The sequence below is a fragment of the Haliotis asinina genome, chromosome 1 (assembly GCF_037392515.1).
Source record: "Haliotis asinina isolate JCU_RB_2024 chromosome 1, JCU_Hal_asi_v2, whole genome shotgun sequence".
Taxonomy (NCBI): domain Eukaryota; kingdom Metazoa; phylum Mollusca; class Gastropoda; order Lepetellida; family Haliotidae; genus Haliotis; species Haliotis asinina.
In genome coordinates this window covers 83,518,582-83,543,020 of record NC_090280.1, presented here as the reverse complement: position 1 = coordinate 83,543,020, position 24,439 = coordinate 83,518,582, and the positions used below count along the sequence as shown (strand labels likewise).

At 39.5% G+C, this 24,439-nt stretch overlaps 1 protein-coding gene across 1 annotated transcript in view; it reads right to left on the bottom strand.

Moving 5' to 3' along the window:
* The window catches only part of LOC137298210 (von Willebrand factor D and EGF domain-containing protein-like), a 61,933-nt gene that overhangs the window by 13,315 nt on the left and 24,179 nt on the right, over positions 1-24,439 (bottom strand). The window contains exons 2-11 of the mRNA XM_067830383.1: positions 20,380-20,511; positions 17,947-18,138; positions 14,848-14,991; positions 14,335-14,349; positions 13,208-13,452; positions 11,621-11,707; positions 5,232-5,358; positions 3,790-4,007; positions 2,853-2,938; positions 1,336-1,399 (exon numbers count right to left, since the gene is read on the bottom strand). Coding sequence (XP_067686484.1) covers positions 1,336-1,399; positions 2,853-2,938; positions 3,790-4,007; positions 5,232-5,358; positions 11,621-11,707; positions 13,208-13,452; positions 14,335-14,349; positions 14,848-14,991; positions 17,947-18,138; positions 20,380-20,443 — 1,242 coding nt within the window. The 5' untranslated portion in view covers positions 20,444-20,511. The remainder of the gene's footprint in view (positions 1-1,335; positions 1,400-2,852; positions 2,939-3,789; positions 4,008-5,231; positions 5,359-11,620; positions 11,708-13,207; positions 13,453-14,334; positions 14,350-14,847; positions 14,992-17,946; positions 18,139-20,379; positions 20,512-24,439) is intronic.

Sequence of the window (24,439 nt, the reverse complement as noted above, 5' to 3'; positions counted from 1 at the left end):
CCACCGACAGATATGCTTGACAACCATAGTCAGGTCTAGACACGCTAAGGGACTTGTACAGTGATATAATAATTGACTTATCAACACCTCAATTTGTTTTTGAACTTTAATAGACTGAGTGAGTGAGTTAACATTAACTGTCACATCGGCAATATTTCAGCCATATCGTGGCTAAACAAGTTGTTAATTCTGCATAAATACAGGTAAATTATACAAACCTGATAACGAAGGAGAGTAAAACCAACTAGAATATCATTCATAGATCAATGATCTAGTTGCATACAATGTACAAATGTGTGACATGGTGATACCATGTTAACTTTTGATCAAAATGCACTCCAAAGAATTTGAACACTGCCACCATTTCCAGTTTAAAGTGTCTAATAGTTGCTGTCATGAGGGATTTAACGTCTAGTGATCATGATTTTGATTTTGAAACCTCAGGATGAAATGGCCTTCATATGAAGCACTACAAATTTCTTAAAGCTAATCATACCTGTATGAAAGTAAGGTGTACCTGTTGCAGTTCAAATGATATACTTCTAATTCATATAGTACTGCTACAGAATCCCTTAAATTTTAGATGAAATTATTCCTTTATTCCTCCTTAACACTGAAATAATTTAAAAGGTGTGTACACAGAGGAAGTAGAAATAGCATAACGAGGTCATCCAGACATCTTCAGTTACCTGCTTCTGTGATGGGATTCAACGTAGTTTTCGGTTGATTTTATTTTAGATTTAATCATTTCTTTCTTCTAGGTCATGTTCACAATGTTTCCTGCATGTCGCGAATAGTCTTCTATGTCCATCCTCTGGCGTTTACATTTAACAACTTTTCAGGTTCAGTCCAGCATCGTTTTACCAAGATTTCAAAGGGCCTAATATGACTCTTGTATGGAAGTCGTTTGTTCAAGTTGTTCGGTCAAATGGCTTGATCAACATTCAAGGTCTTTTGAAGCTTTCAAAAACATTTAGGACTGACATGTTGCGGGCATTTCCAAATATGACGAATCGGTTACAATAATGACATACGATATGGTTCCCTTTTTTAATAGTGAGATATGTTATTGTGTGTGTTTTTCAGGTGAAACATTGACCAACCTTTGCATGTGTATAGTACATTTGCCATCAGGTGCATGGGTTTCACTGACCTAGCATCATCGCTATTTGACAGTAATTCATAAACACAGGATAAACTAAAAACCGTCCGTCGACTCTGACATTGGTTCGGGATTCGCATAGGTGCATTTATTCCCATGACTATCTCTGAGATGATCTTAAATCAAACGTAATATCTTCGAGAGAGCTGCCATGTTTACTTAATTCTACATACCTCGATTGGAAAAATATCGTGCTTATACATGGTGAAGACACCGTCGTATTGATGTTCGTACCTCCTGAAATAAACAAGTAAACAGGTAAACGTAAACACGATGTCAGTCAATGTTTGAAAACTATAAGCCTAATGTAGAACCTTCAGATCTTCCATATAAGGTTGACAACCCCAGACAGAACATGCATGCGTATTTTAATGTAATGCCTCAAGCACTTCAAAAATTGAAACAGAGCTGCTGCACTTGACAACATCAATATTTGAACAGTATGAACCTAATGTCGAATCTACATATCGTCTCTATTTGCCTCTGGTTGATACTCCCTAAACAGTGCATGCATCACTTGCAATCACTTGAAGAACTGACACACGGACTCAAATACCACACCGGACAAGAACATACCGCCTTTTCAAACTATTATACGTTGAACAAGACCATACCGCCTATTCAAACTAGCAAACGTGGAACAACAACATACCGCCTATTCAAACTAGCAAACGTGGAACAACAACATACCGCCTATTCAAACTAGCACAAGTTTTCTCTCCCTACCATTTGCAACATGTTCTATTCGAGATGCATAAAAAGAACTACGGTTGTAACGAATCATCAGTGCATTTGATACTGCCATATCAAACTGGTAGCCTTTTCAAATACTGGATGTCATACATTCCTAAGACCGACTAACATTTATTGGGCGTCAAGCAAGTGCTAATTTGAACATCGATTGAACATAGGTGGTTCACTACAACATAGATGATTCACATTATTGTCCCTCGTAGTGAGTGAGTTAAACCGTAAAGTCACATCGGCGGCATTTCAGCCATATCGTGACTATGTAAATTTGTAAATGTATATATGGAATATAAACAAATTTATATACTTACCTGTCTACAATAAAATGACTAGTCTGTCACAGATGTACACTTAAAACTAGAATTTGATTATACACACTATTTCTATCGTTAACGGTACAACATCAAAATGGGCTATAGATTTCCAGCAAGGGAATGTAGATCACCACACTAGGGACCATAGGGAGGTAAAGTACATTTGCTGCCTGTATGGACCCTAGTTGGATTTACACCACCCCTTCAGGCGCTGGCGATTGTAAGAAATTTTAGCCAAAATTAAAATAACACAAATACTACACTTAAAAATCACGGCAGGTATAAATTTACTAAAAAATACTAAAAGAACCAAAATACTACGTTTAGAAGTTGGTAATTGTAACTTGAGTGAAAGTTAAAGCTTTGAGACCCTCAGGAGGACAGTACTTTTTCAATACTTCAACTGGGTTTACATCATCCCTTCAGATGTTAGCATTGTTAACAATATAGCAATAAATTAAAATAAGTTGTATAGAATTTACTATAATTATTTTGGGACTTTTCTCGTGTAGCAATGATGAGCTGTGAGGATTTGCATTAAAGGTTTTCGAACCGGATTGGTATTTGGTAATTACTAAAACCGCTGACGTTTAACACTGAGATATATATAGGCATACACTATTCACCTTCCATCAAAGGTCATCATGTGTGGATCATTGGTAGCGTAACACGACTTCTGCGCAATCGGCTGTGTGTTCTTTATCAGCTGAACCTGAACATACACGTAGCATAATTGAATTTATCCATCAATATTTAGAACATATTTAATGTCGCTTGGCAAATCCGCTGTAGGGGCGGATACAGCTTTTTGAGAAAGGGAAGGGGTTGGGTTGGGTTTGCATACTATTGAGAAGTGTGTGTGAGGATGGATAGGTGGGAACACTTCATTTTCACGAGAGTTTCAATGTCCAACTAATACTTTTTCTGGACACCCCTATCCCTTCCGGTTCCAGCTATGCCCTGGTCCTTACAAATTTGAAGGACCAAATCATCTAACGGTTACTTCCACCTTGATGCTTTTACTGGGTCCAAATCGTTTCCATGGAAATCATGAAACATATACATGCCAAAAATCTGCAAATATCAAAAGACACCTCTTTGGGATCGATCTGCCGCATATATCTACCAAGTTTTGCTGAAAGGCACAGTTTTTTAAATGAGCTCCGATAACAAAGCCCACCCTTCACTGTTGAGACCAGGTCAAAAACGTTGCCATAGAAACCGAAAAAATTAAAATGCCCCAAATCAGCAAATACCAAATGGCACCACTGTTTCATATCTATACCAATTTTTCTTGAAAGGTATTGAGCGGTTTTTAATCACCCTCTGGAAACAAAATTATTATGGACGGACGGACAGACGGACGAGGCATTGACTATATCTCCCCACATGACATTACAAATTTCGATGCTTTACTGATTTTGCTTCTCTGGAATTAATTCAGGAATGTAAAAGCAAATGACGTTTATGACGTACATGACAGATAGGATCATTAATACCGTACATGGGTAGAAATGAATCATTTTATCTCCCTTGCATGTAATACGAAAATTCAAGTTTTACCGCGATGACCCCGACAGTATAATTGGACCAAAAAGGGTTGTCAGGACTCAGATCAGGGGTCACCAGCTTCAGTTTCAAGACAGTACTTGATGATCCGTGACTTTGAGAAACTTGACCAAACACTGTGATTGTGGCGGGTTTATCCCACTCCGTAGCTGAAATGACTGTTCCACAACGTGAACTCTCCAAGATAGCCTGTTTACAATCAGCGGTGGTCTCTGAAATACGAATACTAATATTACTTGGTGATAACAATTATACACTCATATACACCTACACCAGGATTGTTCTCTAACGTTACCATAAAGCAGAACATCTGCCAGTATGACAGTTATAAAGTTAGTTTAAAGTTAAATTTAAACATTGTGATAAAGAAAACAATGAAATTCTTCAAAGGCATTTAGAAGTTGGTGAGGTAATACAAGACACTGACAGATGTCTTTGGATGTCCCCTGACGAAGGGGCAAGAGTTAGCCTTGAAACGTCGTGTTAAAAGAATTAAAGAAGTTGTCATCCATGATAGTGTCTTGTAAGAAAACAATACAGTTCTCTATATACTTACCTGTCTACAGTAATATGACTAGTCTGTCACAGATGTACACTTATCACTAGAGTTTAATCATAAACACTATCTTTAACGGTACAACCTGAAGACGGGCTGTAGATTTCCAGCAACGGAAGGTACATCACCATAATAGAAGTGAGTGAGTGAGTTTAGTTTTACGCCGCACTCAGCAATATTACAGCTATATGGCGGCACTCTGTAAATAATCGAGTCTGGACCAGACAATCCAGTGATCAACAACATGAGCATCGATCTGCGCAACTGGGAAACGATGACATGTGGCAACCAAGTCAGCGAGCCTGACCACCCGATCCCGTTAGTCGCCTCTTACGACAAGCTGAGTCGCCTTTTATGGCAAGCATGGGTTGCTGAAGGCCTATTCTACCCCGGGACCTTCACGGGTACCATAATAGAAAACATTGAATACAACTGAAGATCACCAGACTAAGGTCCATGGGGACTTTCGGTACTTTCGCAACTTGCATAGATCCTAAATGAATTTACACCATCCCTTCAGTCTAGCCATAAGTTAAAATGGCATAGATATAGCAGGAAAAATAATAGTAAGTTTGATTTTACTTTGAAAGTTTTGGGTCTCTCTCAGGGGATAATGATTTAAAATACTTTAATCACTTGTAGTAAGAGACTATTAAGGGGTCCGCTTGTCTTGGTTGACACATATCATTGTATCACTGCAATAACAGTTGGGTATACCAATGCTCATTCTGTTGATCACTGAATTGTCTCATCCAGACCTAGTCACCGCTATGTAGTTAGAATATTGCTGAGTGTAACGTTAAACAACAAAACGACAAACGGAAACTCTTATCTAGAATCCCTCAAGGGTTTCATTGTCTATATAAGTACGAGTACATACCAAGATGAACTGACTCTATGGGGAGATCACATGCAAGATTGCCACCCATGCAGCCAAATGGTACCGTCAACTGCAGGGAGATGTTAGCGGACTCTCCTTCTGATAGCTTAATGGATCTATTAGATATCTGTGGATGACAGTAAGCAATGTGTACATTCTCAGTGAACTTCACTTTACAAACGATTTGGTACTTGCGTGCAAGTTTTAGTGAATTGATGGAACAATGCAAGAAATAAAGACGTTTTCATGGCTGAATAACACAAGCAATGTATTCTGTAAATAGAGTGAGTGAGTGATTAAAATTTAAAGTCACTTTGGCAATATTTCAGCCATATCGTGACTAAAACAACATGGAGATTATCAATAATAAAAGGTAGATTTTACAATCCTGTCAACGAAGGACAGTACAATAACTAGAAGATCGCATGTAAATACACATGTAAAACTAGTAATTACATCTAGAACATTTTAGCTGTAAGGGAAAACACAATATAAAATAGGCTATAAATCGCCAACAACTGAAGGTAGATCACCATACTGGGGACCACGGGGACTTACATTACTTTTGCTACCTGCATGGACCCTAGCTGGATTCAAACCATCCCTTCAAGTGTAGCCAAAATTTAAAGTAACAAATATGCGAGGTTTTGGTAAGTTTAAATTTGACTTTGAAAGTTTTGGGTCTTACATACCCTCTCATAGGGATAATGATTTTACGCTGCTTCAACCCCCATCGAGCTCGAGGATACAGTCACTAATATTCACAGTTGCTAATTTGTACTAGCATTTATATTAGAAGTTATCTATTTACAAAACATATTGTTCAAAATTTATGTACCAATTCTATTTCTGTTAAAAAACCAAGTATTAAATTATAAGATCCGTAATTGTTTTAACACTGAGATATTTATCCCTTGTGATGGCAAAATCCACACAGTCAAGCAAGATATGCTTCACAGAGGGATACAAAACGGAGGATCGTCACCTTTTATCAAATATTCATGGGTATATCTAGTATGGCCAATACGACATCGTCGCATGATGACCTCTTCACATCTGGACTGACAACCCAAGTGGGCATAACCAATATAAGGTTCATTGCATGTAATGTGTTAATACCTACTTGAGTATCCCACTTCTTTTGAATCAGATCACGGATATAAGATCTAATGGTATTTTTATAATCTGATTATGGAATGAGAAGTGGTGTCACAGATTTGTTGATCGATGCCTTAGCAGCAAGAACATCCATTGTGTTCCCAAAATGCCCACGTGGCTGGGTAACCAACAAAACACGATGTCGGATTGGCCAGTAGCAAGATCATTACACGATTCAATAATTTCGATTACAAATGGATGTTTGCAACAACTATTTTTTTAAAGCCTGAAGGCAAGAAAGAGAGTCTGAATAGATTATATATTGTTTATGTTTAGGGTGTCTTTGAATATATTTAAGAGCTGTTAATATGACGTTTGCTTTAGGTGTAAAAATAGAGCTGCCATCCGGTAATCTGGAAGAGATTGTTTTGGACCCGATGACAGTGGCAAAAGCCACTGCGTCACAATCCTTGGATCCATCTGTGAATAAGGATTTATATGTATAATTGATTAAATTTTTGTTTATGTTGTAATTCATTAGTTTCTGAGTTTTTAAATGTTGTCTGTGTAAGGTCAACCTGTGGCCTCACCAACTGCCAAGGAAGGAGCTATGTTTCCTAGCTCAATGCCAGCAGCAGAAAGGAAAGGTTTCGCTCTAATGCCAAGAGGTGGAACAAGAGAAGACTTCTTGTTATACAGATCCTCATACAAGGGATTAAGATATATAAGCTGTCGACAGGTGATGTTTGAAAGGAGCCAAGGCAAAGTCTGAGACCTTGATGGTGAACGAAATCTAAAAGGTTTAGGTTGCTTTTGCAGGCTCCACCATATGGAGTCATAATCAAGTTTTGAAGTGATCAATGATCGATGAAGTTTCAGGAGGGTAGCTTGATCCCCTACCCGCCCAGAATGTGAAACGACTTTCAACAAGTCAAGTGCCTTCAGGCATTTAATTTTGAGGGATTTGATATGTGGTAGAAACATTAAATGTGAGTAAAAAATTAAACCCAAGAACTTGGCCTCCTTTAGAACTTGGATGGTTCCATTTCGAAACAGTTCAGGGTCTTTATGCGGTTTATATTTTCTACAAAAATGTATACCATTAGTCTTGGTTTTAGAAAATGTAAAGTCGGTTTCAAGACACAATTTATTTATCTTGTTTAAACACAACTGCAGTTGCTGTTCAATGATATGCAGTTTTTTTGCCACGACAAGAAATATTAAAATCATCCACAAATAACGATCCATCAATTGAGTCGTTTAAAACCTTTGACAAACTGTTTATGTTGATGCTACAAAGTGTGACAGACAAGATACTGCCTTGGGGGAGACACCCTGATCCTGATTATAATGGTCAGACAGAGTACAGCCTATTCGGACTGGAAATTGCCAACCTTTCAAAAACTAAGGTATGAAAAGAGGTAAACGCCAGCTCAACCCAAAATCATGTAAATCTTTCAAAATGTCATGCTTCCAGGTGGTATCGTACGCTTTCTCGAGATCAAAGAATATCGATACTGCATGTTGCTTATTTATTATTGCATTTTTAACAAAGGATTCTGGTCGTACCAAATGATCAATGGCACTACGACTCTTCCTGAAACCACACTGAATATTTGTTAAAAGGTTATTGGTTTCAAGATGCCAAGTTAATCTATTGTTTACCATTCCTTCCATGGTTTTACAGACACAACTCGTGAAAGAGATTGGTCTGTAAATAGATGGAACAGTATGATCCCGACCAGGCTTTGAAATAGGTACTACAATGGCATTACGCCAGGAAGTTGGGAAATTCCCTGTTGTCAATATTGTATCAAATATATTCAAAAGTGTTCCCAAACATGATTCAGGTAAATGCTTCAAGAGCTGATAAGGTATATTATCAGCCCCTGTTGCTGTATCATGAGCTTGCTCAAGAGCATTTCTCAGCTTCTAAAGTCAAAATAGTTCATTGTGGTCTTCACCACTGTACGAGTTAAAATTAATTTTTATCTTCTCTTGTTGTTTCTGATGTTTCTGAAACATAGCTGGATGAAGAGGAATGCTTGGCGAGGGTTTCGCATTGTATAGAAATTCAGATTTCAAGTTGTCAGTACACAGTATTTGATATAATGGCCAATCAGCCTCACTAAAATTCTATGTTGTTGCAGATGGACCATCAGTCGGGTTTATAGCAGAAAGTATTGCGTGGAAATGGTCACTTCCACACAGGTCATCATGGACTGACCATTCAAATTCGTTATAAATATTGGGATCTGTAAGAGACAGATCAAATGCAGAATAAGTTCCAAAACCAGGATGTAAATAAGTGGCTGATCCATCATTAAATATGCATAAAGTATTATTAGAAATGAATTCTGCGGGGATTTTGCCTTTATTGTTAGTATCCGTACCTCCCCACAAAGGGTTGTGTCCGTTAAGATCACCCATGATAATACAAGGTTGGGGAAGCTGATCCTAGAGATCCTGAAGATCGAACTGCTGAGGAACAGAAGATGACAATGACAATGACAATAACAATACTTTATTACCCCCAGGGGAATTCTTTTTACATTTGAAAAAGAACACATATATATGTTTTACCAATCTCATAACTACATACAGATTAAGATACAACAAAGACGGACAGTCAACAGTCATTTAAAAGGCGGATACTTGATGGAATAAAAGAATTTTGAACTCTTTTAGTTTTAAAACGGGGCATTTCGTAACGATGGCCTGAAGGTAAAAGATTGTATTCTTGGAATAACATGTTACTTGAATCTGATAAGATTCTTTCAGCGAGATTAACAGCACGATCATTAAAGAGGGATTGTGAAGATGAAACAGAAATTCCAGAAATCTTGGTTGCCATTAGAACAATTTCGTTAAGATGAGATTTGCTTCTGAGATTAAGAGAACCGTACCAACACTGAATTGAAAAGGTTAAAATACTCTCAACAAAACAACGATAAAACAACATTACTTTTTGGCTAACATTAAAAGATCTCAATTTACGCATAAAATGTAATGTTTGTTGGCACTTCTTGAAAATGAAATCAGTATTTGGGCCCCATTGTAGTTTGTCGTCAATAATAGTACCAAGGTATCTGTACTGTGTAACAATTTCAACATTTTCATTTTTAATTTGAAACAGGAGTAATGTCAGTTTTCTTGCTTCTAAAATCAATGATGAGTTTTTTTGTCTTCGAAACATTTAACTGAAAGTAATTATCGTCACAACCACCATGAAGATGAAATGTATAGTGAACAAAGCGTAAATGTTATTTGTAAACAAAGGCGGACAGTAACCGCCTGAAGATTGCTTTGAAGAGGTACAGGACTATGAATCACATCCTGCCTCACCAAAATGGAAGCGCCACCAGTGGCTTTCTCATCTGGAGGTGAAAACGAATGAAATGAATTGTACTGACGAAGCTTCGAATATCAAATTTGTCTGTGTTTTTCAGGTATGTCTCCTGTAAACTAAAGGCTGATGGTTTAAAATCTTGAGATAATAATTGTAGATCATTAAGATTGGTCTTAAGGCCCCTGCAATTCCATTGTATTAGTTTAGGATTTTGTCTCATGGTGGTTGTATTGGGGACATCTCACGAGAACTCTTAAGCTTATTTTCTGAAGGTGGAGGTACCTCCATCTCCAGGTGTTCAAAAGAGTTGTGAACCGCTACTGTAACAGGCGTATCTACAATAGATGAATTTTTGGATGCTTGTTTCCGATTTAAGCGTTTCCGGCAAGCTTTCGACATTTCAACACTTTCATCAAGATTAACAGTTTTCTGAGCTACTGTTTAATCTGATTGGTTGACGGTCTGAGATGCTGATGTCACAGTAGTCTGGCTGTCACAAATAGTTTGCAGAGAGAGTGGTTGTTTGAATTTAGTCCAAGTCAAATCAGTTTGGCATGAAACCGACACTGATGAGGGTTTTCTGGAGACAGCACCTGAATAACTGATTGATGAAGATGACTTCGACTGCATTTGATGTACTTGTTTTTTAGCTTCAGAAAAGGAAATGTTACAATTTCAGGATTTTGGAATGGATCTGCCATTCAGGGCAGGATTTCGATGATAAAACATGATCACCGCTGCAAGTTACACATTTAGGATCTTTGCTGCAGTCAGCATCTTCATGCTCCTCACCACAACAGTGACAACGGTGAACATTTGACATGTATAACCTCGGAGTGGAGTCGTGATATAGACCTCCACTCCGATAATGAAATAACCAGCTTTTATTGATTTAGGGACTGTGTTCAATGAAAAAGTAAACAGATAGGTGTTGCTTGGAACAGTTCTACCATCTTGTTTCTTAACTGTGAAACGCTTTACAGACGTGACATTTTGATCTTTAAGTTCTTCAACGATTTCCTCTACTGACATGTCCGACAAACAACGGGCTCTGTCTCGAACAATTCCTCTACTCGAATTGAGTGTTTTACGTTCAATGACCTGAACGCTGACATTTGCAAAATGGTGTTGTTGCAATAGAATAATTGACTGCTGTCTCCTTGCACATTCTACAAGGAGCTGACCACCTCGGAGACATGAGACGTTTTTGACTTCTCCACATATAGATTGGATAGTCTTGAAAATAAAAAAGGATTTAATTTGAGGGGTTCACCATTTGTAGCCTCAATCACTATACATTTTGACCAATCGTCTTGGTGTTTTGGAACTGAAATATCTTCAGCTTCCAGACACCCTTTCTTGTCATTTCTAGCGGAACCAGAATTTAGTTGATTCATGATGTATCTGAGATGTTCAGTACCGTTGCTCCCCACCCACCACCGAGTGTCAACAAGGACAGTGTTCATCTGCAGCGGATATCCAGCATGCAAACACCAGGGATACAAGGGTGATATACTCCAGTGAATACGACATAAAAAGCTATATTTGTCCACCAAATATAATGTCAGGCTGGTTTGGCTCTTAACAGAAACTTGGGGACATACAGAATTTAGCGGTCGACATGACCAGATTGGCCCATTAGCCACCGCCTTCTGGCATAGGACTCTAGGCAAACGAATAGTAAATGATTTCTGACGGGACTATAAATAGAAGGGAAGTGTAAGAGTATTTTAATGAAAAACAACAACAACAAAACAAACAAACAAACAAAAAAACCCCCAAAAAACAAAAAAAAAACAACAAAAAAAAAAACAGGCAAACTAAGGCCAAACACATAAGAATATTTTCGTTCATGCTGCATCGGACTACAGTCTTGTGCAGATGCAGGCCGAGACTAATAAATGATACAAGGAAACGATAGAAACGTAAGGAGACTATTTACCTTAATTCCTATAAACTTCGAATCTGACAAGACAGGAACACTGGCTGCCGTGTCCTTTCTGAAGCTAGCTCTAACTGAACACCGCAACTGTTGCAAAGAAAACTAGAGATGGTTATCCATTTTTTGTACACAATTCTCGAACACTAACATACGGCACTTGCAAATGTAATGAAAATATTAGCAGAAAGTTAAATAACTGGCAGATCTATAAACGTCCCATTTCGGCAACGGTAAAAGCAGATAATTTATGGTTGAGTTACTGACACAAATAATCTGGTACAGGTTTGAACACAAGCACAAACAAACGTGACATGGTCCTGATAATGGGGCATGGTGGGCGAGCTGGCTAAGGCGCCAGGCTAGTGATCCAGTGAGGTTGAGATATCGGGATCGAGCCAACCTGTGACCGGTTGTAAAAACCTTGGAGTCATCTTTGTGTGCAGACTCATTCAGTGTTGTCAGAACCCTTAGGGTACAGTACACAACCCTGTGCACTTAAAAGAACCCACGAATCCGTTGATATATGGCCAACTGGTCGACACATAAATACGTGCAAACTCCTAGTTGCGGGTACAGCAACGTGTAGTGAAGTTGGACAAAGTGCTGTGACAATGTCTCCCAGTTCACCCAGCTCTGAATGGGTACCTCGTTAGGATGACAGAGCCTCACTGAACTCGGTGCGTCAAGTGGCAGGGAGTTGACATTGAAATACGCTGTTGAGATTGTCATCCAGTGATCGAGGGAAAAAATACCAGCGCCTTGAGCATGCACTAGTGCGTGGATATGTGCGCTGTATAAATATCCGATATCATAATAACGGAGCTTCCTGCAAACGTCATTGTGGGGCATTTTATGCATATGCACGTGCGTGATTATAGCATCAGCACCGATGCTGGAGAGAGCAGGATAAAGTAACCAAGAATCTAATACAAGGGGTATCACAAAGTTTCAATAATCACCAAGACTTTTGGACTGTTAACAACACAAGTGATACCTATCTTGTTAATGGATCAAGAACTATCTAAGTTCGTTGCTTCACCCCCTAGTGGAGTTGAAGGGTTGGTTTTCCATGAAATCAGGGGAGTTTTATTCAGCCGGTCTGCGCAAGGTAACGAAACGGTGGGAGAAATGTGTTCCTCGGCTAGTGACCATGTACAAAGGTCATAATGAGAAGAAGGCAAAATACAGTTTCTAGCCTGCATAAATCTTGATGATTATTAGAACTTGTTGATATAACCTCGTATTCCAAGACCTACGCAAGCGCAACAATAATGGGACTTCATAAAGTAAGCTTGCAAGAACCTCACAAGCAGCCAGGCCACCATCAGGAAATCGGTAAACCGCTGCCAACCAACAGTCGGTTCAGATACGATGACAAAGATCGGGGTTTTAGACCGAAGTGACATTACAGTAAAATCAATTCAGCCTCAAAATGATCCCACTTGCGGATGATTGTAATGTCGATCACAGGACTGTCTTGTTAAGACTTGATTATTTACAGACTACCCCCATATGGTTGGAACATCATTAAAAAAAACAAACATCAACCCTGACTTTCACCACATTAGCCGGTTTAAAATAATATACCTCGAATCCAAACCGATGTATGTTTACACTGGTCAGTTTAGCCTGAGTCAAGGCATGTGTTTCTGTAACATTTTCATCGTCCCATTTCATAGGGTCTTCACTGAGGACAAGCTCTCCGTTAACGACCCAGTTGGTTGTGTAGAAGACGTCATCTTCGTGTTTGCTGAAGACGCAAAGGAACTTCAGCTCGCTTGTTCCCGATTCGTTACGGTAAGTTACGTTTGGTTTCACGTTAAATGTTGGAGCTGTAACCATAAAAGTATATAATATGGTTATGATTTGATACCATATAATTATACTGAATCAGCATTTATATACTGGCTTTGTCACAAGACTATCATATTTGCCCGAGAAGTTTGTATTGGTCAGAGGTGGACGACCTGGACCAGAGACGGGTTGTATTGGCACGAAGTAGGTTGAATTCTCCCGAGCATCGCTGTATGTGTTTGAGTGAGTATGCATATGGGCAATGGAATCTGTAGAAACACAATCCACCTGTGAAGGTCCCGGGATAGAATAGGCCTTCAGCGACCCATGGACCCGTGAAGGTCCCGGGGTAGAATAGGCCTTCAGCAACCCATGCTTGCCGTAAAAGGCGACTATGCTTGTCGTAAGAGGCGACTAACGGGACCGGGTGGTCAGGCTTGCTGACTTGGTTGGCGCATGTCATCGGTTCCCAATTGCGCAGATCGATGTTCATGTTGTTGATCACTGAATTGTCTGATCAAGATTAGATTATTTACAGATCGCCGCCATATAGCTGGAATATTGCTGATTGCGTATTAAAACTAAATCCCCTCCCTCTAGAAGCGTCATCACGAGTCAGATTGTATTGGACGCACAACACATTTGGCTATTACTGGTCTGCATAAGCCAGTATGACTAACCAAAGAACTATAACAAGGCCAATGTGATAACGCCCATTTAATGACATGTTAATTTATTGCATTACATTACCCTCTCAAAAATCCCCATGACATTTACATCAGTTTTACCTAGTCATAGAATTATTCCATATCCGCTTGTTACCGGATTTCCAATTTCAGTACTCATATCTTATGACAAAATTTGTCTATTTAAATAATCCAAAAAGTTAAAGGAAATTTAATTGAAATGTTATAACTTACGGATGCCTGGTTTACCTGCAAGCAAGGTGAAGAGAATGTCACTAACCAGTATGTTCTGTAATGCCATAGCTGATCAATCAATAATGTACATAATTGATCTTGAATCAATTTGGTTTTTATTTACTTACAGAATGAAACTCTTTGGATAACGCCAAATTTTGACAAGACCATATCTCTTCATAAACAATAGTACCTTATCTTCAAAATTATTGTGCACGTATTCGAAATGGAAACTGAGAGATAATGATATATGTAACACTGAAAATGGTTTAAGATAATATTCTCTCATATGAGTTTTCTGCATGTGGAATAATGTCATGAACCACTGTACTACAGGAAATGGTATTACTTTCCTTGGCGACACAGTATTCAATAGTATGTCAAGTTGTGTGTCTACACAAACAGATGAAATGCGGAAGTAACTGAATTTATACAATAAAATTTAAAAGTTCAGCTATCTGTAGTATGGTCAGTTGACGATTTTTTGTCTGGTCATAGAAAGTATTATCTTACCAAAACAATATGCACTTGAGGATATTGTTTTCTTCAAATAGAATATCTCCTTCGGGCCACACATTTTGGTTTCTATGGTGAAGTTTCGGTAACAGTTGTTGTTGTAAGTCAGAATACACATTAGAGATTTGTCGCCGTTCTTTTCTGAAACATGAGTGAGTGAGTTAGTGAAGAAACATTTAAAACGGGCAATATTGCGTGCAATATGTCGTGACAAAAATAGGTAAGACGTTATCCGTAGTCAATATTACAGTATACAAACCTGTCGACAAAGAACAGTAAAACAACTAGAATATCACATATGTTAGGACTAGATTCTTAAAACAGGCTATTGATCGCAACAACTAAAGGTAGATTACTCTGATACGGACCATGGTGACTTTGTTACCTCCCTTTAGCCGTTTGCAATTGTAGCCAAATTTAATAAAAAAAAATAAAATAAAAGGACACATACTGTATAATTAAAATACGTAGTATGAAAACATACTTTGAATGAAATTGGACTTTTATAACCCCTCGTTCTGAAATATGAACAATCGAAAGCACCTTTATCCGTTCTTTCTTCTCAGAAAGAATGTTTTCTGCTAAATATGCCATGTACATGTCTTAGAATGCGAAAACTCATAGTCTCCAGAAATTGGCAAAACTGGCAAAATTTATTAATTCATAAATTGTTAATCGACAGAATTAAAGTGTTAAAATAAAAACCTGTCACGGAAGGGCACTAGAATATCACAACACCAAGGAACAAAATTAGCGTCTCTCTAAAAAATTGGATTTCAAATTAGGACAAGACAGTATATATATGGACCATAGATCGCCGACAACTGAAGGGAGATGACCATACTAGGAACCATGACGACTTACAGTACCTTCGTTACCTGCATGGAACATGGTTGGATTTACACCTTCTTTTTTTAACCGAAATTTGAAAGAACAGCAACACAAAAAGAAAAAAACAAGCCCCAAAACAAACAAAAATAAAAATAAAATTAAAAAAGAAAAAAGAAAAGAAAAAAAAATAAGGGAAACAAACTAACTCGTCAAAAATAACAAAATAATAATAATAATAATAATAATAATAATAATCCTCAGCACAGATCTCCAACACCTCTTACTCATCTTCTCTACATGGATGACATCGAGCTCCTTGCCAAAGGAGAGACCAATTTGAAAGAACAGGTTCTCCTTGTCGAGTCCTTTTCTAATGATATTGGCATGACATTTGGGCTCGACAAATGTAATACTCTTCATTTGAAACGTGGCAAGGTCACTAATGATGGATCGGTCAAGTTACAAGGGGGAGGAGTTATTGAGCATCTTGTGGAAGATCAGGCCTACACCTATCTTGGAATGCAAGTTCGAGACAAGCTCCAGAATGCCCAGGTTCAAGATAACTTCGGGCCGAGTATAAATCTCGTTTAAAGAAAATCTGGAGCTCCGAGCTAAATGCTCGAAACAAAGCCAAAGCCACCAATACTTTTGCTGTGCCAGTCCTCTCCTACTCCTTTGGAGTAGTTTATTGGACAAAACAAGACATCCAGGGTCTTGACCGCCTGACCAGAAGGATCATGTCAGATAACAGAGCACACCACCCTCGTTCCTCTCTTAATCGTTTATATATGCCAATCAATTCTGGAGGTCGGGGTTTGATTAATGTGGAAGCTCTTCATGACAGAATTTTATTGTGTACTTTTGCACATATTTATCTATCGGATGATCCTCTGGTGAAGCACGTCAAGACTCATGATGAAAGCAAGGAATTCCACAGCTATTTTAAGCGTGCCAGGGCTGTTGGACACAATTTGAAATTTGAAGTTGATTTTGTTGATGGCGATGTACTGCTGAACGGTACAGTGATGGGAGTAAACCAGGTGAAGTCCTTCACCAAGTCTGCCCAGAGTCGGTCCTTTGTGGAGAAGCTGTCTGAGAAACCATTGCATCGAGTGTACATGCAGTGTGTGGAACAGAACAGCAATCCAAGCGACTCCTTCGCCTGGATGAAGTCGGCTGGTCTAGAATGTGAAACTGAGGGCTTCCTTTTTGCTGCTCAGGACCAGTCACTTCCCACTCGCAATCGCCAGAATGTGATTCTTAAAGAAAATATCAATATGAAATGTCAGCTTTGCAATCAATTTACAGAGACTGTCCAACACCTTGTCAGTGGATGCCCTTCCTTGGCACAAACAGCATATCTTAAAAGACATGATGGCATGGCTCGCTGCTTTTATTATCGTCTCCGCCATGCCTGTGGCTTTGACTCCGAGGTCCATCCATGGTACGACCCTGAACATGTCCAGGGCGTCCTGGAAAATGCCAGCTACAAACTTCTCTGGAATAGGCCAATATACAACCTGAGACGAATTCCAGCCAAAAGACTTGATCTTGTCCTTTTTGATAAAGCCAATGAAATTATTTATATCATTGAATTTTCTGTCCCTTTTGACAGCAATGTGATTGGCAAGATTCAGGAAAAGCATGATAAATATGCGGCCTCGCCTTTGAAATGTCTCGCTTGCATCCCAAGTACACTGTCGTCAGGCTCCCCATTGTTCTCGGTGCCCTTGGTTTGGTACCTCCTGATCTCTTGGCGCAGATGAGGAGAGTGCCCGGGTTCTCCACCGGGAGCACAGCCTTTCTGACAATCTGGGTAATGCAGAAGGCTGCAGTGTTGGGGAGCCTCCATATTCTCCGGAAAGTTCTTGGTGGGTTCGACCAGGCAGTGTTTCCTGGGAGAAGTCCCATTCGCTGTCTGGGCTGCGTGTAGAGGGGGGGGGGGGGGGGGGGGGGGCGAGGGCCCTGAGCTGATGATGAGCCTCACCGGCCTGACTGTGCCAGGATCACCCGAACCCTCTCTGCTGCATATCGATCTGAATCTGTAAAACTAAATGATAACAACAAGTAATAACAAAAACAAAACTACTTTTATAAACCTGACAAGCCTAAATTTGAGAGAGAGAGAAAGTAAAAAAGAAACATCTAATAAATGATAAGATAAATCCAATACCTAAATGGAAATTAACGGTAACTGCATATATTTATCCCTTGTGATGACGTTCGTTTCCCTTTTTGAAACTCAAAGGCCGACTACATACTCACTTTTTCTCCATATTGGAAAACGAGTACCGCAGTGCTGGAAGTCTGGTGCTGAGTCGAGCAATACTTTATCTCCGGCGTCATACCAGCCTTCGGTAAGCAGCCTGTCGTTGAGGGCTCTCTCTCCTGTTGCTACAGCGTAAGCACGGTCTCGCTTCTTAAGAATTGGAACTTTCATGGGATTCAAGCAAGCATCTGAAGCAATAAAAAGCATTGTTTTTATTATGCCAACACAATATAAAGAGAGAACAGAAACTGAGGTCAATATTGCACTCCTCAAAATAATAACCGTTATTTCATTTTCAAGATGGCACATACACATTAGAATTAAAGTATCCACAGTTATGTTTGTGAGTGTGTGTGTTTGTGTGTGTGTGTGTGTGTGGGGTGGTGGTGGTGGGGGGGGGGGGGGGGGGTTGGGACATAGGAGGCAGTGAGTAATTACATTGGGTATATGTTGGGACCTGGATCAACGGTATCGTTCCTCTGTTGCTATTATACCTACAAAATATAAAATGGTTCCATTAATGTGTTTCTTACAGCACTTTCACCGAAATTATTCCGTCAGTGACGGATCTCTAAATGGGTACAACGTGCAAATCTGTGATTTTCAAGCAGCCGTCCTGTTGTTATTCCTAATTCAATACATTTCATTACCGCTGTCCTGTTATTAAGTTTACACGCACGCACGCACGCACGCACGCACGCACGCATATACATGTATATGCACATTCTGCATGGGTGATCGTGAGTGGGTGAGAATGGACACGTGGGTTACTACTGCTGTCAACAATATGATAACCGTTGTCCGATTATCAAGATGGTATATGAAATTTGTCTCAGTGAATGAGTGAGTGAGTTAAAATTTGAAGTCACATTTAGACAGTAATTAAGACATTACGTAATGACTACAGAAGTTAATTTTTTAATGCATACATTAAATAAAAGCACATTTTTATACTTACCCGACCTACAAAGGACAGTAAAACTCAGATAAATATTCAAAAATAGTAATTTGATCTAATACAGGTAAACCATAGAGGACGACACCAGATGAAAACAGCCTATAGATCGCAAACGACTGAAGGTTGATCTTCATGCTGAGGACCATGGGTACTTATAATGCCTCCGACAAAGGGGCCGGGCTTGTAACGCTAAAAACTGCATCATGGTATATACTGGCACTGACGAGGAGTGAGTGAGTCAGTGAGTTAATATTTAACGTCACAACGGCAATATTGCAGCCATGTCGTGACGAGAACGATTAATTACAAAAAACAAATTAATCAATAGCACATACATTGTAAAAACCTATCAACGAAGGACAGTAAAACTACCTAGAATATCACAGAGTAGAACGTAAAACTAGTTATTAGACCTAAAACAATGTATCTATAGAGGACAATACAATATAACAAGAGTCAACAGAAGATGACAAATCCCCCCGGCCCCTACATGTTTGAAAGGACAAATCATCTGACAGTTACTCATTGTCTTTTTAGACTAAGTTTGAATTGTTTCAATGGAATTCATGAAAATTATAAATATATATATGTAATCAGCAAAGTCACTATTTCAAGATCTGTCTCATATATCTGTCAAGATCTGTTGAAAGATATGAAATGGTTTTCGAGTTGTGCTCTGGGAACGAAGCCCATCCCTCCATTTTGAGACCGAAAGGAAACCAAGAAAATGATAAATCACAAAAACTTGTTAATACCAAAAGGCACCACTCTGGGGTCTGCCACACATATCTACCACGTTTTCCCAACAGGTATTAAGAAGTTTTAGAGTTCTGCTCCTGAAAAAAACCCACACCTCACACTTTTGAGACGTTGAGAAGTCCGAAACGTTCTCATGGAGATCAAGTAAATAATAAATCACAAAAACCTGTAAATACCAAAAGACACCACTTTCGGCTCTCACTGATATATCTACCAAGTATTGCTGAAAAATATTGAATGGTTTTTGAGTTCTGCTCCGGAAACGAAGCCCAATCCCTTCATTTTGAGACCAAGTGCAAAACGTTTTCCTGGAAACCAAGAAAATAGGAAATCACAAACAGCTTTAAATAGCAAAAGGCACCACTTCAGTTTCAGATTGATATATCTACAAAGTTTAGCAGAGAAAATATTGAACGGTTTTTGAGTTCGGCTCCGGAAACGAAGTCCACCCCACCATAAGACTAACACCAAAATGTTCCATGGAAAAAAAATGGATCCATGGATCCCTTCAGCCGATAGCAATGTAGACAAATCTAGCCATACAAAAAAGAACACTTATTCTACCATTAAACCCTGGAAGACTTACATTTACATTAAATGTTTTGGGAGTTACTGACGAGGATAGAGATGTAACGAGGTCAACACACCAAGTTCGTTTCGGGGCTAATTCAACCATGATATCTGTATCTATCCCATTTGATAAGAATGTTACCTTCGGCCCAGCTCCCGACAATTCCGCACAGATACAGTACCACGAATACACCTCGAGTCGTCATTCCTGTCGTCGCTTCTTCGGCAAGGCAGAAGATGATTGGTCGGCGATGCTTTTTCTTTATAAGATATGCTGAAAGAAAATTCTTGAAGTAAACATTGATTTTCTCATGAATTAGGTGTGGTAATATTGGTAAAATGGTATACACTAGCCACCAAGATTCAATGACATCACGATACATCAAGCGGTATTGTTGAACATGTAACAGACCATGGGCTAGAGTTAGGACGTGAGTTTTAGAGTTATCCAGTTTTATCCCAGCATGTCGGTTTAATGTCGGAGGGATGTTCACGATGATACACATGCCAGACGTCTACATCTTGTGTGAGGCTCACAAATACGGGAGTCGTGTTCGCAAACCTTGAAACAATATCCAGGTGGACACACAATTACTGATGTCAGGCGTGCAACAATGCACATTAATTAGGGTGCATCACATGACAAGGCCGATATCATCACGTGGCGATGACACATGAAACACACTGTGCATAGAACACGTCAACTAGGAAGGTGGATTTGGGTGGGGGCGTCTGGGAGCCCTGTGCACAATCTTGCACCAGGTAATCTTAAGTGTCTCATTGCAGAAAACACCCAGACCAGGGCCTAGATTTTCGAAGTTCTCTTAGCGTTAAGATAGTCGTTAGTTAATGCTAATGTATGGCAGTTACGCCTGTTTTACAGAAAATCTAGGCCCAGAACTGTTCTTTCCCAGATCTGCCTGGCTTCATTCGGCAAGCGATCGTTCCAACATGCTTGTCTCTGGAATTCTCTATCTATCAACACTAAACTTTCTGATGCTGTCAATACCTTCAAACTTCATATCTGTTTTCAAAAGCACCTGTTACTTACGCTTCAAACCCACCATGTATATTTATTGTATACTAAAAGAGAAAAAATATTGTGATTGTGAATTATGAACTGATATTTGTTGCGATGAGACATGTATGCTATGGTAAGAAATCATTCAACAATCCTATTACAAATGGCACATTTGAAACATCTATGGCGGACACACGAGATCAATGAACGGTCAAAATGAAAGTGACACGCTTCATAACGTGTATGTCCACCAAAGGCATTGATGCCTGCTTGACACCTGTCCGTGTCAAGCTGGAGTCAGTCAAACGTCGCAAGATGTCTTATGGAATGACATTCCTGTTTGTGGAAATGCCTGGCGGAGTTCCCAAAGCATGACTGAGGGATTTTGACAACGTCCCAGTCTCTTCTCCATTTCGTTGAAGACAAGGGCCAGATGTGGGGTTCAGCGGTGCAGGGAAAGACGTTAATATTCTGCTTCGCTAAGAATTTGAGATCCGTCAAATTCCCGTCGATGAGAAGTAAAGATGTACGTCCAGCACTCGTTATCCCACACCAAACTGTCACTCCATCTCTGCCAAAAAGGCTGGCCTCAGGGACAGCGTTCCTAACATCGCCAATAAACTCGGGCTCAACTGTCAGCGCGGTGCATGAGTGTTCCACTAGTGTTTGTGCACACTTGTCAGTGAAATGTCTGAACACTTTTCAGCGATGTGTCACCATCAGCTAATCAAAACATGGCCACCTGAGAGCTCCTGTCAGTGGAAAATGCTGACTTATCATGCCAGTGGAAACTGCTGACTTGTCAAAAATGTAGCAGGCTAAGCAAACTGCTGTTATTCATGTGCATATAAAAGCAAGGAGGATAGACAAACAGAGGCAGAGAACGCAGGAAGCGGGAAGCGCGTGGACAGACCAGACAAACTAACCAGACACTTCAGCTATCTACTGCCAAATGTCAACTTTTCCTCGTTGTTTTCCCCTGTAGTCTCTGGCGGACTTTGTCTATTTCAAGAGTATTCAAGAAATAAAGCTACCATTCTTGCCATTCGTCTTGTGTTGTCTGAAGTCCCGCCCCTGGAGGTATTATGAGTGGAATCTGGACATGCCAGTGATGAGAACATACATACTATGTACATAAAGAAACTGTATATACAAACATTTAAAATCTAAATTTATCAAACCGGTGTAGACACATAAGGTTTTAGACTCAGAGTAGTGCCACGTTCCATGACGTCAGTGGTTTCGTCATTGAGAGAAAGAGACTAAATGAATACTGTCACTTTGGAAAGCTCAACCCCTGTCATTGCGATCGTTCAAAAAATTATTGAAACGCACAGCATGCCAAGGCTATCGTCTGCACAACGTCATGACTCCATTGGGATGGTCCGTAGGGGAATGTTCATGTCCACTACCACTGCAACACAATTTCCGCACTGGGGAGACGCTCCTAGAACACAAATGACGTCATCGATCGGCCATGTTCTGGACGTCCACGTGTAAAAACGTCAAGACAGGACGGTTAAATAAGGGTAACCCATCTTTGCCACAGGTTTCAGACTGCAGTGATGACTGCCCAGACCATCCTAGGACTTCGCCGTATTCACCCCAACACAGTTCGACAACGTTTACATCATCAAGGATCATACCACGACATCCCGCCATATGACCTATCCTGACACAACGTCATCTACAAGCTCGCCGAATGTGGTGCCGAAATCATGTCCACAGGCCATTGGTTTGGTTGAGAAGTGTTGTTGCAAATTCACCGGATCTCTCCGCGATAGAACATGTTTGGGATGAGATGGATCAACATCTAAGCCATCTCCCTCATCGCCAGATGACGTCCTTGACCTTGCAACATAACTTGAGAGAATCTGGCGTTGCATCCCACAAGTCTTCCTTGCATACGCTCTATGTGCCGTTGATGGACTGCTGTGGACATGCCCGTTATTGAGCTTGTGATATGGACATTTGACCCCTTTCCCCCTTCTGGACTCGTGACTGTGATTGACTTTTCAGTTGAAATTATCCCAACACATTATGGGCTCATGGTCCCTCCATTAGGGTTTATACGTACTGTTATAGTGCAAATAGTTCACGCATAATAAGTATAATATTCAAAATGTAATTAAAGAATTAACAAATATATCTATATTGCAATGTTTCGTTCTTACAAACGAAGTAACCCACTCAGGTGGTAAAATGCATGCCGCCAGACATAGACATACTGTAGACAAAAGATGACTGTGTGCACTGGGGTTACCAGCTCCATGTCACTTCCTGATTGACAAGCTGACCACTTAATTATAATCCCACAAACAAGTTGGAGGTCAATCTGAAATGCTTCTGGCTAAATGAAACGGTAGCCTTTGTGTTTTTATTACCACCGTCCGGTTTCAGTCAGACATACATTAGGCAATTTATGATAATATGCATCATATGGTGTCAACCAGGAACAACCCATGAAATAACAAAGGGATAATGGTGACAACAATTTACAACTGCTACGCGTTCCTCCGATAGATAAGCAGGGGCAGTTTGACTGTCAAGTCACTCTGCATCTGAATAAACCTTGGAACGCTAGCAACTCTGATATCATCATTATCCTGAATTCATCTCTTTTACTTTAAGGTAAGACATTTTTCATGGTTGTTTCTATGTTCGTTTTATTACGTGTTGAAAGTGTTTTGTGATTACTGTTTTCGATGTCAGTATCTTAAAATCATATATATTATTTTAGATGTTCGGCTAATAGACTTACACTCATTGGTTTAGCTATTGTTCAATATATTGTGAAACTGTTAAAATGTTTGGTAAAGGTTTGAAACCACGGAAACATGTGTGCATTTACACGTGTGTAAAACTATTATGTATGTTGTATATCGTTTGTATTAAAATGAGTACAGTGGTGCGTAAAGGCACTACCGTAAAACACCTACAATATGTATAATAGTTAATGTTGCATTATTTTAAGCTGAGGTTACCAATAGAAATCTAATATATTATCATATGTTGCGTATTGTATGTGCCTTTCTGTAAACTTTAAAACATGTTCCAGCAAGGTATTACACAAAAGCATATTGTCCAACTTACGTTGATGTTTTGATAAATATAATGTACAAATGTTCATATCAGTTATTTTTAATAACGTACGTTATCATGTGTTCATATACATATGTAT